The following is a 15,272-nucleotide window of genomic DNA, read 5'->3' on the forward strand; positions in this document are numbered from 1 at the left end:
AATAATGTATTTAATCACAAAAAATACATGCATGTATTTATTATTTTGAAAACCCAGCAGCCGCCTGATCCGGCACGTTTTAATTGTGCGACAGTAATGACGTAAATACCAGCGCGACGGACTCGTCCTTATCCTGTCGTCTTTCCAACTCTTCTCAGTTGGTTCCAAGTCGTATGGAATAATCTCCATGTCACGTACGCGAGGGAGGCGGATGTATGTGCAGAAGTATACAGTTTAATAAAGTGCAGAATATATATACAGTCAGACAATATATACACAGGCAAACAATCCAAAACGGCAGGCGAGATCAAAAACGAGAATACAGGCAAAAGGGTCGGTCGAGGCGCAAACAGTACATCAAAGGCTAAGCGAGGACAGGAACGAGAAACGGGAAATCAAGACAACGGGTAGAAAGGCTCGGTAATGCGTACATGCGTATCGTAATACTTCGCATCAGCGAAGTCCTTAAAAAGGCAAACACACAGTTCCTTAATTGAGTTCAGGTGCACCTTGTTCACGGCGCGCGTGCTGGAGTCCACTCGGCGCGCACGCAGCCCAAGCCGCGCCTTCAGGTGCACGCGCCACAGCGCGCAGGACTGGCACTCCATCACTGATGAAGCTGGCAAATCTCGAAATTAATCTAAATTGGAATGATATGGTGACCTGGCCGCTGTCTAAACAGTTTTCAAAATGGCGGCGCCGACACTTCACGTTTGAAGTCTTGCACAAGTCTCGTGAAGATCACGCAGATAAGCGACGCCTGCCGTGGACCAAACGAACTACATTCAGCATGGCTAAAAAACGAAAAAGCTGATAAGTGTAATATAATATGCCAATACGAGTCACAATATAAGGTTAATAAAACCAAAAATGTAATTGAATAGCACGTTAATTAAGAAATACATAAAGCAAGTTTAAAAATTATTATTTCAGTTCCCCTTTAAAACCAATACAAGCTTCGCGTATAAATAGGACTTGATCATTCCATAGTTTTATCGTATGACCCGTACAGACCCGCGCATGCTCTTAATAATAAAACCATTGGGGGGGAAAAAGTCACGTGACTAGGCAGATACGGATTTTTGAATCTGGTCTGGAAAAAGCCGTATGCGACCCTGGATCTATTTCCCTTTCTTCCGCCATTTTCACTTTGCTCTGAATTGTTACTTTGAAAAATGAGTGACACAGCTGAGCATAAGAAAAGTCCATCCATCCATCCATCATCCATAACTGCTTATCCTGTTCTACAGGGTCACAGGCAAGCTGGAGCCTATCCCAGCTGACTACGGGCGAAAGGCGGGGTACACCCTGGACAAGTCGCCAGGTCATCACAGAGCTGACAGACACAGACAACCATTCACACTCACATTCACACCTACGGTCAATTTAGAGTCACCAGTTAACCTAACCTGCATGTCTTTGGACTGTGGGGGAAACCGGAGCACCCGGAGGAAACCCACGCGGACACGGGGAGAACATGCAAACTCCGCACAGAAAGGCCTTCGCCAGCCACGCGGCTCGAACCCAGGACCTTCTTGCTGTGAGGCGACGGTGCAAACCATGACACCATTGTGCCAACCATTTTGAGAAACAGAGCATTTTTATTTTAAATTTTTGCAAATTCGATAAATAAAAACTTTATACAAAACAAACGGACAATCATTTCCACTTAGAATGTAAACAAACCAGTGAAATGACAGCAGCAATTTGTGAAAAATGTAATAATAATAATAATTATTGGAAAAAAGTTCTTACCATCAAATACTTTTATTCCATATTTTGTTGCTTTTTTATATATATTTTTTGGGGTTTTGTTTTTGAGTAGAGTTTTTATTTCATCCTCGGTTGGTTCAGCAACACACTCCACCATTTTGTTTTTCTCGACTCACAGTATATGAGCTGATATCCTAGTAGTAGAGTAGCCAATCAATCAATCAGAGTGTGCAATTGCTCATATCCAGTGAATGTGGATAGAATAAGACTTGATATTTCTATTACATAAATAGAGTTCAGAAATCCAGATTCTATAATAAGCATGTAAACTGGAATATGTTCTAATCCTATATGCACCATATGCAAATACTGAATATCCTAATAGATTTACAAACTGTAACCCAATTGGCTCTTCTCTTTTATGACACAAGAACACCTCCAATACGGCACCAACTCTAGATTCTCACCGTGTTTAACAGTCATCTATAAATCGCTCATTGAAATTAATGCCACCCAAAATTACACGTTGCACAAAAACATTTATAAAATGTTTATATATATATATATATATATATATATATATATATATATATATATATATATCTCATCTCATTATCTCTAGCCGCTTTATCCTTCTACAGGGTCACAGGCAAGCTGGAGCCTATCCCAGCTGACTATGGGCGAAAGGCGGGGTACACCCTGGACAAGTCGCCAGGTCATCACAGGGCTGACACATAGACACAGACAACCATTCACGCTCACATTCACACCTACGGTCAATTTAGAGTCACCAGTTAACCTAACCTGCATGTCTTTGGACTGTGGGGGAAACCGGAGCACCCGGAGGAAACCCACGCGGACACGGGGAGAACATGCAAACTCCACACAGAAAGGCCCTCGCCGGCCCCAGGGCTCGAACCCGGACCTTCTTGCTGTGAGGCGACAGCGCTAACCACTACACCACCGTGCCGCCCTATATATATATATATATATATATATATATATATATATATATATATATATATATACACACACACACACACACACACACACACACTCACTCTCTCACTTGGATTGCATAAGCAGGATTACTTCAAAAGGAGCCGTGCCTGTAGGCAACGTTAAAGGGGAAATGAAGTCATTTTTACACTTGCTTTATTTCTTAATTAGCGTGTTATTCAATTACATCTTCGGTTTTAGTAACCTTATATCGTGACTCGTATTAGCAACTAATTGCAATTAAATATTATATTTATCGGCCTATTCGGTTTTTAGCCGTGTTGAATTTAGTTCGTTTGGTCCACGGCAGGCGTCGCTTATCTGCGCGATCTTCACGAGACTTGTGCGAGACTTCAAAACGTGAAGTGTCAGCCAGGTGTCAGTGCCGCCATTTTGAAAACTGTTTTCCAAACGAAATGTTGCACAAAAACGAGTTTAAATGACGATTACTGCCTACTTTTTTCAAACTTTCCTGATTGCTGTCAAAACGAACAAAACTTCCGGCGCGCGCGTCTTTTGACGACGTTGGCAGATGTCAGTCACTTTGATTTCCGCTGTACGTTTTACTTCCGTCCTACGACATCTCGCACAGGTCTCGACGAATCTCGTTTACGGCCATTGCTTTGACATATGGACTGATATATTACAGAGCGTATTTCAAACACTCATAACTTGCTATAGCAGCGACAAAATAGCGATCAAAAATGCATTCCGATATTTAATAAAATGAGAAATAGAATTTTGATAATAAAAAAATTTGCCTTCAGTTCTCCTTTAATGTCAGCATGGTTCGACAAGAGGCCCAGCTAAACCACAGCTGTTCTGTGCCTAGTGGGGATCATTTAACAAAGGAAATGTCCAACTGTCCTCTGTCTATGTAGTCTGCGACTCAGGAAGAGAGGGCAAACGCTCCCTCCAGATCACACAGACTCCTAATGGCTGCACCATGTGACCCTCTGTTCCCTGCTTACGTACATTATGAATTTTGCCTGGAGTTTGTTTAAACGCATTTAACTTTAATAGCCTGTGCCGAAAAGGGATGCCACGACGTGTACAAGTCCCCTCATTACAAATTCCGCTTGCATACACTGTGGTTCAACAACCATCCCAGAGATGATCATTCCATACCACTTTCATTGAGTAAAGGAGGAGTGGAAACTCATTGTGGGTGTCAATTATTGCAGCAGAGAAACGAAAGCTGCCATGGTCCATCTGCTAGCTCCATCTGCTGATTAAGAAACCTCTCAGTGTGGTTCCTTCTGACTGCTGAGTCAAAGCGTTACAATAACTCCTCTATCTGCTTACAGGCCTGTGTACGCTCTTAACAGGCTCTGAAAGCTCTTCATGTCCCCGTCAGGTTTTACGGACAGATTAAACTACTTCGGAAGTGACGACGTTTGTCCGATTCCAATCTGATTAGAGCTTCCTATAAACTCCTGCGGCAATTCAAAGGACTGTATTTTGAACAAGCTTATAAAGGTGGCCTACCTAAAAATCAATCCATGTGTTTTGAAAACACTTAAAGATATAGTCAGGCAGTTAAATGGTTCGAAAGTGGCTCTTTTTAACGTTCATGTCCATGAAAAGTGCTTTTTTTTTTTTTTAAGCCCTTAGCTCCCTAGGAACAAGAGCTTTCCACAATCCATAGGTGCTAAAGAAGGCAACTGGACTTGCTTGAAATCCTTGAAGATGTTTCACCTCTCATCCAAAAGGCTTCTTCAGTTCTGTCTGATTAGTGCGGAGTTCCAGGCATTTATCCTCTAGTGCAGGGGTGGGCAATTATTTTTTCCATGGGGCCACATGAGAAACAGAAAATTTTGTGGAGGGCCGGACCAAAAGGCTGAACTAAATTCTGCATAATATTAATTGTATTTCTTTATATAAAGCAGTAAATAACATTGTTTTTACAAGCTGCTAAGACTGGTTAGAGTATGGGGAAAAAATGAGGTTGCCTTACAAAAAATATCATTTATTCAATCAAATTTCCCAAAACAATGCTTAACAAAATGTGAACGTTTGTACCATTTTTTTTCAGTCACATTCACCCCAAAACACAGTAAAGACATCACAATATTGTCTTTCTACTCCAAATATCAAACAAGATACATCATATTATAATAATGATGCCGTGTCAATTCGGTGTAGGATACAGATCTACAGATCGGCTCAGGCTCCGGCGCCTGCTGGTGACGTCACACTATGTGATTGGCTGGACCGTTTGAAGGATGACGTACAAGTTTGTGGTTGGTCTGGACAAATTACGGAAGTAGTTATCGCGGGATTAGGTTTCGTGGGATTTCATGTCATGTTCATGTCGCGCGCATTGCGTTTTTGTTGAACACAACTTCAAAATAAAACCAATGCACATTCAGTCCATGCATGAGGTAAAATTAGAAAATACGTTTATTTTGTAATTTCTAATTAACCTTACGCGGGCCGGTCAGAATGAACCAAAGGGCCGGATGCGGCCCGCGTGCTGTAAAATGCCCAGGTCTGCTCTAGTGGACCAAAAGCAACCCTAAGGAGAGTCATTTGAGGTGAGGTCACATGGGTCGTTGACCTTCTCAGCCATCCTGTAGGTTGTTAGGGTTCCTGAGGCCGGATGTGAACAGTGTTAGGCCCTGTTTACATTATTTCGAATCAGCGGATCATCAGATTAACGTTTTTAAAATGATTCGCGTACACACACAAAATTTCTGTGCCCGCAACAAAACCGTTCCCCGTGCACACAGCAACGCCAATACACGGATACGCTAATCACATGACTAATTTGACAGCACGTCACATGATCCCAGTGCATATTGGGCATGCGCAAGTCACTCACCACTTGCAAGCACATAAAGTGTGTGAGAGATTGAGTGAGTGAGTGAGTGAGTGAGAGAGAGAGAGTGAGCAAGAGAGTGTGAGAGAGAGAGAGAGCAAGCAAGCGAGTGAGTGTGAGTGAGCATAAGAATCAAAATTTGAAGTTCTTTATGGAAATCAGGGACGCCGTGTCATTGGGACTAAAGAGGAGAAGGTATTTCAGCAGTCGTGTCACATGACCAACATGGCATGACCAACGCCAGCCAATCAGGAAGGTGGATGTCACAGTGACGTTGTCCAATGACGACGTCAGCTAGAGCTCAGCACTGCGTATCCTCGTTCCTCAATGTTTACACAGCACCGGATCAGATACGTACTGGGTTGAATACGTGGGCCCCGGCGGATTCAAACTGTTCCGCCTGTGGAGTCGTTTCCCGGCGTTTTAATGTGCACGGACGGTGCATCCACAACGACAACGATACGGATATGGTCTAATGTAAACACCACCTTAGGCTACGTTTACACTAGACCGTATCTGTCTCGTTTTCTTCGCGGACGCACTGTCCGTTTACATTAACCCCCCTGAAAAAGCGGGGAAACGGGAATCCGCCAGCGTCCACGTATTCAATCTAGATCGTATCAGCTCCGGTGCTGTGTAAACATTGAGAATACGCGGATACGCTGTGCTGAGCTCTAGCTGGCGTCTCATTGGACAACGTCACTGTGACATCCACCTTCCTGATTCGCTGGCGTTGGTCATGTGACGCGACTGCTGAAAAACGGCGCAGACTTCCGCCTTGTATCACCTTTCATTAAAGAGTATAAAAGTATGAAAATACTGCAAATACTGATGCAAATACTGCCCATTGTGTAGTTATGATTGTCTTTAGGCTTGCCATCCTTCCACTTGCAAGTAATAAGTGATATGCGCTGGGATCTCACACACAGCGGCTCAGTCCCGAATCGTGGCTTGTTCACTTCACTCGCGCGCTCTGTGAGCTGCGCAGGGCCGGAGTGCGCACCCTCCAGAGGGCACTCGCTGTTCAGGGCGGAGTGATTTGGAGCGCAGGATGCCTGCGGAGCCGAGCGTATCCGCGTATTGGTGTTGCTGTGTGCACGGCTAACGGTTTTAGTGTCAACGCGAATCGTTTTAAGAACGTTAATCTGATGATCCGCTGATTCGACGTAATGTAAACGTAGCCTTAGAGGCCTAGAGGGTCGTTAGGGTGATCTGTGGATCGTTGGATTTCTCTGCCATCATGTGAGTCATTGAAATCAGCCGAGTCTTGGTGTGGATGTGTATTCAGTTTTCTGGGAAGAGTGCCAAGGACTGTACTGTAGGTGGCTGATAAGTGGTGTCTCAGACCACCTCTTCTGTTCAGCGATGGTCGTTCCAGGTTGACGAAGATGGCTTCTTTTACTCCTCTTTCAAACCACCGGTCTTCTCTGGCTAAAATGCGTACGTTGCAGTCCTGAAACGAGTCCTTCTTTAGCACCTACGGATTATGATGACTTGGATGACGGAGAACCTTCACAGACAGCTTTCCACAAGGTTCCCACACCTTTTTAAACATCAAATTCAAGGACTTTAAAGGCTCAATTCTGTCAAATTCAAAGACCCAACACAGTATAGTTTGAGACATGGATCAAGGTTAATTACTGTTAGAACACTAAGAATTTTTATAACGAGAACCAGCAGCCTTTAGAAAAGCTCACAGTCAACAATTAAAATGAGAGAGAGAGAGAGAGAGAGAGAGAGAGAGAGGTTTGAATGTGTCAAGACTTTTCAATTATGCTTTGACAGTGATGGCAGATGATGTGGTCTCTTGCCTTCTCTAACGCAGCACGGCAAAACAATGTGTCGAGAAAGAGTCTTACGAGTTGAAGAGCAAAGTAACTGCTCGTTTATTTCATTAGCATCAGCCTCACAAGGCAACACATTTTCATGAGCATAACCATGGCCGGGCGGCACGGTGTAGTGGTTAGCGCTGTCGCCTCACAACAAGAAGGTCCGGGTTCGAGCCCCGGGGCCGGCGAGGGCCTTTCTGTGCGGAGTTTGCATGTTCTCCCTGTCTCCATGTGGGTTTCCTCCGGGTGCTCCGGTTTCCCCCACAGTCCAAAGACATGCAGGTTAGGTTAACTGGTGACTCTAAATTGAGCGTAGGTGTGAATGTGAGTGTGAATGGTTGTCTATGTGTCAGCCCTGTGATGACCTGGCGACTTGTCCAGGGTGTACCCCGCCTTTCGCCCGTACTCAGCTGGGATAGGCTCCAGCTTGCCTGCGACCCTGTAGAACAGGATAAAGCGGCTAGAGATAATGAGATGAGATGAGAGATAACCATGGCCAAATGAATAAACCAGAATGTCAAGGACATAGTAGCTCATCTGGCCTGCCATCAAAACGACCATGACGACCAAAACATCAAACAGAACTGAAATGTGACGATGTGAGAGAGGACCAACCTCCATGACAAATTGTTTACAACAGGGAAATCAACAAAAGGACTCAATTTTGTTCTCCGAGCAAAGATCTACCCAAAACATCGTTCAGAACTGAATTTGCATGATAGACAAGAGAGGAGATACAATTCTAGTCAGAAGAAAATGTGTTAAGTTGACCTAATTATGAATTTGTCCGCAAAAAATTGACAATACGATGACCAAGTGTTGTACAGAAGGTCGAGTTCTTTCAAATAAAACAATCAGAACTGAAATCCATTCAGAACTGAGGGAGGAAATACGATTTAACGGAAAATAAACAAAGTTGTAAACAAATTGTTGACGACAGAAAAATCAACACACAAACGACCGAGTTTTGTTCTTCGACAGAAGATCGACCCAAAACAAACCTCGATCAGAATCGGATGAGAAATGAGACAGGAGATAAAATTCTAGTGAGACGCCTGGAAAATTTGGCCCAATTAGTAACTCGTTAGCATAAAATTTGACAAAACAACTACCAAGTTTTGTGCGGAGTGATGAGTCCTTTCAAACAAAACAATCGGAACGGAAATCCATGGAGAACTGACGAAGGAGATATGATTTAACTGAACTGTGGACGAAGGACGGACGACAGACGACGCTCCATGGCAACAGCTCATCGGCCTCATGGACAGATGAGCTAATGAACTAATAAACGCCATCTGCCTCAAGAAAGTGCGACGTCACCACCACCGTCATGTGCGTGCATGAGTGATTGAAGTTGAATGATGCAGGTTAAACAGAAGCAAGAAAGCTAACGTTAAGCGAAATTTGTGGATGTCGCTCCATATTGTAGAGCTTAACAAAGGTTTGCCAAAAAGTTAATCCCGAGCCCTTGCGGTTATATCAGCTAATGATGAATGACGGTACTTGTTGCAGTGTTGTCTGAGGGTCTTCAATTTCTGTTTTTGCACAAAATGTATAAGTTCAAGGACTTTCAATGACCCATGTCTATGTATATACGTACACTTTCAAAAACTTTCAAGGCCTTGATTTTTTTTCCCCCTCAAATTCACAAACTTTCAAGGATTTCCAGGACCCATGGGAACCGTGTCTCCATCTAGTTCCATGTTGTGGAGTTTTCTCTAGTGTTGTTGACCATTAATAGCTCCTGGCTCCCATTTCGCCTTCAGTTGTTTTTGGGATGACCTCTATTCCTTTTTCCTCGTGGGTTCCATTTTAAAGTTTGCCTACTGACGTTATTTGGCAGCTTCCTGAGTGTATGTCCCATCCAGCTCCACTTCTTCTTCTTCTGGATTTGCATCTCTACTGTTGTTGGTTGGTTTTTTCCCCCCCATAGTTCCTCGTTCTTCATTTTATCTGTCCATCTAACATTCATTCTTCTCCTCAGACAGTAATTAAGGAAGGTTTGAATTTTCCTGAGCATAGCTTTAATGGTTCACACACTGGATATGAGAAATCGCGCGCTCTGATTGGCTACTCTACTACTAGTATATCAGCTCATATACTGTGAGTAGAGAAAAACAAAATGGCAGAGCATCTTGCTGAACCAACCGAGGACGAAATAAAAACTTTACTTGAAAGCCAACCGCCCCCAAAAAAATAAAAAAAAGCAACAAAATATGAAATGAAAGTATTTGATGGCAAGAACATATCTTTTTATTTTTCAGGAATTATCACATTTTTCACAAACTGCTCTGGTCATTTCGCCGGTTTGTTTACATTCTAAGTGGAAATGATTTTGTCGGACGTTTTGTATAAAGTTTTTATTTATCAAATTTGCAAAAAAATTAAAATAAAAATGCTCCGTTTCTGTGGCACGGTGGTGTAGTGGTTAGCGCTGTCGCCTCAGAGCAAGAAGGTCCTGGGTTCGAGCCCCGTGGCCGGCAAGGGCCTTTCTGTGTGGAGTTTGCATGTTCTCCCCGTGTCCACGTGGGTTTCCTCCGGGTGCTCCGGTTTCCCCCACAGTCCAAAGACATGCAGGTTAGGTTAACTGGTGACTCTAAATTGAGCGTAGGTGTGAATGTGAGTGTGAATGGTTGTCAGTGTCTATGTGTCAGCCCTGTGATGACCTGGCGACTTGTCCAGGGTGTACCCCGCCTTTCGCCCGTAGTCAGCTGGGATAGGCTCCAGCTTGCCTGCGACCCTGTAGAAGGATAAAGCGGCTAGAGATAATGAGATGAGATGCTCCATTTCTCAAAATCCAGTGAATGTGGATAGATTCAGTACTATCAACTCATGTACGACTTGATTTCACGGAATAACCGTTAATTATGCTTATTTTTACCTTGTTAAGTCTTTCAGCTCAGCAATTTCAACATATTAAAGGACAAGTAACATGAAATGAATAAATAATTCAACACCGCGTGGTTGCCGCAAACCACGAGATGGCATTCTTTGATTACCGTACTAAGGAAATTTCCATTCCACAGCAGCCCTTTATTAAACACAGGGGGATTTGGTTGTGGCATTACTGCAAATTTCTACACCGCTGCAGCTCTACTGCGAAACTCACCTTTGACACAATGTCCGCCAGAAGCTCAGACCTACTCACAGAAATTCCCCATTGAAGACTGAGTAACTTAGTAAATAAATGTCAGAATACCTGCAGTATGAGGACAAAGTAGTCGACGGCTTTGCCACGCTGGTAGACGTAATGATGAGGTGATCGTTTGTCATTCTCGTTAAATTTGATCTCCTGAATAACATCGGGGTGCTTCAAGATCCTCAGCAGGACCTTCTCGGAGATCTGGGATCGGCTGAATAAAGTCACTTCTGGAAAATCATGGTGGAAAAGACAAAGAGAGACAGAAGGTTGGGGTAAAATTTAATTAAGCTCAGCTGAAATCCATTCCAACCAGTGGCGGCTGGTAGTCTTTCAAACAGGGGAGGCTGGTCGGTTACGATATTTCCAGATTTTAAAAGAAAAAACATCAATTTCACCCATACTCTTGCCTCTGATCTGGCTGATTGTTGGCAGGGTCACAAACTGTGAAATAACAGGTTCTTTTGGCCCATTAGCCTACTGTCCAATATACATGATGGTGGTGTTGGGGGGGGGGGGTATATTTTAACATTTTATATTTTAAAATTGTGGCATGTTGTTTAAAAATTGATCATTATTGAAAGCAGCTCTTTGTCAGGAACCTCAGCAGCAGAGCTGGGTGCCACACATTTCATTCAATGACACTTTCCCTATATTTTACTTATTTTGACTGAGAAATGTTTTATTGACAATTTTGATAACCCTTCACTTTTAATCCAGGTCTGTAGTGTGAAATGTTCTCGGCTGTGTTTTTGTTTAAAAATGTTTTCCAAATTGTAGCTGTGTTTAATTCATATCCAGAAAAATATATATTCCAATATAATATACTCAGCATAAACATTTTAAATAGATTCTATATTTTTGGTCCATCCATGACATATTACTAAAGTAGCCTATTTACTGTTGTTGATGTGGGTCACTTGCTGTTAGCCAATTCACTTTCTCGTACCAGGAGAGCTGAAAGGAACGAGTATTATTCCCTACCTTTTTCACCAAGTCAATTTGAGGCATTGGTCTACCCTGCTCTTTAATTTTAATTGTTTCCTCGAAAGGAAGACTGGCAAATGGCTTCACCAAAATTAAATCAGCAATGCTTGGCCTCCGTGCGCAGCTTTCTTGCTAGCTGACTAGCCCCCTCAAGTTCAAGTTCAGTCACTCAAATAAACGAAATTTCTGGAACTAAGATAGCAAACTTGACAACACTATATTTACACTTTATTTACAATGAAAATATATACAAACTAAAAAAGCTGGTAGAAACCGTATGTAATGAATGAAATCGAAATGTAAGCTGAATCCGCATGGGACTGAACTGAGATTCACCGCTGCCTGTCTATAGTTGAAACGAGCTGTCAATCAAAGAAAATATCCGGCCGCTTTCACCAATCACCAGTCTCCTCGCGGAACCTGCCATGTCCCTTCCATGTGAGGCTCGGAAATCCGTAGGCGGGCATTTTCGCAGTATTTGTCCAATAACCGTCTTGCATTTTGAGATTGAAAAGCGCAGAGCTCCCAAATGCCATTGAAGTCCACTGAGGCTGGGCTGCATCGCGCTGTCACGAGGGGGAAAAACTCACACGCACATTAAAGTTATAAGGGCATTTTTAGAGGAGGCTGAGCCTCCCTCGTTGTCTTAGAGCAATTGCCCGTGATTCCAACAGAACCCTTTTCAATCCAAGCGTGGAGCTACAGTTAACATTAGCTTTTTGCTCAAGTGCACAGCTGGGATTTTAACTCGCAACCTTCCGGTCACTAACACAGACAGACAAACATGTATATAACAAACTTCATGTCATGTGCATTCCTGTTTTATGTGATGGAGCATTCCCCCCCACATCTTGCTCTTCACTAAATCAAGATGGTGACCTCACACTCCTAACCCCCCCCCCGACCACAGAAACGGTCTCTTACCCACGCTGCCTCCCACCTGCCTGCGCTCGTCCACTTTTCTCAGCACCATGACTCCATCTAATAGGGCGATTGTTACCATTAGCAACCCACTAACCATGTCAACCTCAGCAGGATGTCGCTGCATGGGAGGATCTCATAAGGGATGACCACAAATACCACAGCACTGCCGAGTTCAAGCGCCTCCTGGAAACTATTTTCTGTGGCCGTAATAACAAGTTCAGGGTGTTTATTTGTGCTTAAGGTCAGGTATTAGGCTCAGGCTGTAATTTTCGCTTTCGCAATAGTGACATTGCAGAAACTTGCATGCAAATGAGAAAATAAATAGTGGTGCTGCTGTAATTCCAGTGAAAAAGGTCAAATAGATGCTGAGATCTAATTGTTACACAAACACAGTGGTGTTTTTTTTTTTTAACTGAAACATGATGCAATTTGTAAATTATATCTAAGTAACAGTACTGTCCACATTATGGCATGCCATACAAGCCTAATTCCAAAAAAGTTGGGACGCTGTGGAAAACAAATAAAAACAGAATGGGAAGATTTGCAAAATCATGGAAACCCTATACATCTGACAACATATCCAATGTTGAAACTGAGAAATTTTAATGTTTTTTTGAAAAAAAAAATGCTCATTTTGAATTTGATGTCAGCAACATGTTTCAAAAAAGTTGGGACGGGGCAACAAAAGACTGAAAAAGTGGTGTCATGATTTAAAAAAAAAAAAGGTGAATTGGCAACAGGTCAGTAAAATGAATGGGTATAAAAAGAGCAACCCAGAGAGGCGGAGTCTCTCAAAAGTAAAGATGGGGAGGGGTTCACTGCTCTGTAAAAGACTGCATGGGTAAACAGGGCAATACTTTAAGAATAACGTTCCTCAATGTAAAATTGCAAAGAATTTTGGGATCACATCATCTATGGTCCATAATATCATTAAAAGATTCAGAGAATCTGGAGAAATCTCTGTATGCAAGAGACAAGGCTGAAAACTGACATTGGGTGCCTGTGATCTTCAGGCCCTCAGGAGACACTGCATTAAAAGCAGACACGTGTCTGTAGTGGAAATCACTGGATGGGCTCAGGAACACTTCAGAAAACCATCGTCTGTGAAAACACTTCATTACTGCATCCACAAATGCAAGTTAAAACCAGATATAAACAATATCCAGAAACACCACCACCTTCTCTGGGCCCGAGCCTTTTACGATGGACTGAGGCGAAGTAGAAAATTGTCCCGAGGTCTGACAAATCAAAAGTAGACATTTTTTTTTTTAGAAATCATGGACACCACGTCCTCCAGGCTAAAGAGGAGAGGGACCATCCGGCTTATCGGTGCACAGTTCAAAAGTCAGCATCTGTGATGGTACGAGGGTGCATTAGTGCACGTGACATGGGTAGCTTGTACATCTGAGAAGGCATCATTAATGCTGAATGATATATACACGTTTCAGAGCAATATGCTGCTGTCCAGACAAAATCTTTTTCAGAGAAGGCCTTCCTTCTTTCAGCAAGACAATGCCAAACCGCTTTCTGCACATATTAAAACTGCAGGGTTCTGTCACAAAAGAGTCCAAGTGCTAAACTGGCCTGCCTGCAGTCCAGTCCTGTCTCCTATTTAAAACATTCGGCGCATTATGAAGCCCAAAATACAGTAAAGGAGACCGTGAACTGTTGAGCAACTGAAATTGTATATTGGGCAAGAATGGGACAACAGCATTTCTCTTTCTAAACTACAGCAATTGGTCTCTTCCGTTCCCAAACATTTACAAAGTGTTGTTAAAAGTAGAGGTGATGCAACACAGTGGTAAACATGTCCCTGTCGTAACTTAAAAAAAAAAACAATAAAATTTCTCAAGTTTCAACATTTGGCATGTTGTCTTTGCTCCATTTTCAACGAAATACAGGGTTTCCATGATTTGCTAATTATTGCATTCTGTTTTTATTTACAGTTTACACAGCATCCCAACTTTTTTTTGGAACTGGGGTTGTATTTCCCCACACTATTAGTCAGATTAAAAATAAGAAAAAAAAAAAGCTGAAGTCATGCAACCCTCTGCCATTTTTGTCTGTTTTATTTGCTTGCAATTCTTCCATGGGTGTTAAATGGTTACCTGTGGAAAGGAATCGGTGGGCAGCCAATAACAGCTGAGGAGAGATTTTAACTTTAGATTCGCTCTCGTGCTTGAAGGCGGAGAAGTCACGCTTGTTTTTATTGGGCGCCACCTTTTTTCTGGTCCGGTTGTCAGCTAGAATGACAAAGAAACACTCGTGTAAATGATTACCCCAATCTCCCTTAAATACAATGAGTAAACATTCATCAGGAAAATGCAAATGCAAAGAAATCATTCCATGTTCATCACGTCTACGCAAATAAAGCATGTGTCCAAAGCATTGCCATTGGCCATACAAGTAAAACAGGTTACGTGACCATGAGAACAATAGAACAGATCTATTTTTTCTCTCATTATGGTGACTTACTGTAAAGGTCTGACTCATCCAGGATCTCCGATTTGATGATCTCTTCAATGACGTCCTCCAAAGTCACCAAACCCAGCACCTCGTAGAACGGATCGCCCTCGCCTTCATTATTCACCTTCTGGACGATGGCCAAGTGAGATTTACCTGGGGGTGAAAAAAAACAAAAGATACACAAATTGGGTAAATTAAGAAAGGTGTTCAGTCCCAAATGTGTCCGTTGGTTAAACTTATAAAGGTCCACCACGTAGGATTCTGTTGTTTTCAACTAGTTGTGTGCCCCTCCCTTTCAAAGCATGCATGAGAACATGTACGGTGGCCATCACATGCCTGTAACATACTTCAAATCCATACATTCACTCTCCCTTATTATTTAGCCTGAGAAAAA

General features: G+C 42.7%; 1 protein-coding gene across 1 annotated transcript in view; it reads right to left on the bottom strand.

Annotated features, from left to right (window-relative positions):
* Nucleotides 1–15,272, bottom strand: part of LOC132872517 (metal transporter CNNM4) — a 108,303-nt gene that overhangs the window by 52,548 nt on the left and 40,483 nt on the right. The window contains exons 2-4 of the mRNA XM_060907412.1: nt 14,888–15,031; nt 14,521–14,655; nt 10,562–10,731 (exon numbers count right to left, since the gene is read on the bottom strand). Coding sequence (XP_060763395.1) covers nt 10,562–10,731; nt 14,521–14,655; nt 14,888–15,031 — 449 coding nt within the window. The remainder of the gene's footprint in view (nt 1–10,561; nt 10,732–14,520; nt 14,656–14,887; nt 15,032–15,272) is intronic.

Source organism: Neoarius graeffei, chromosome 24 (genome assembly GCF_027579695.1).
Source record: "Neoarius graeffei isolate fNeoGra1 chromosome 24, fNeoGra1.pri, whole genome shotgun sequence".
Lineage (NCBI taxonomy): Eukaryota > Metazoa > Chordata > Actinopteri > Siluriformes > Ariidae > Neoarius > Neoarius graeffei.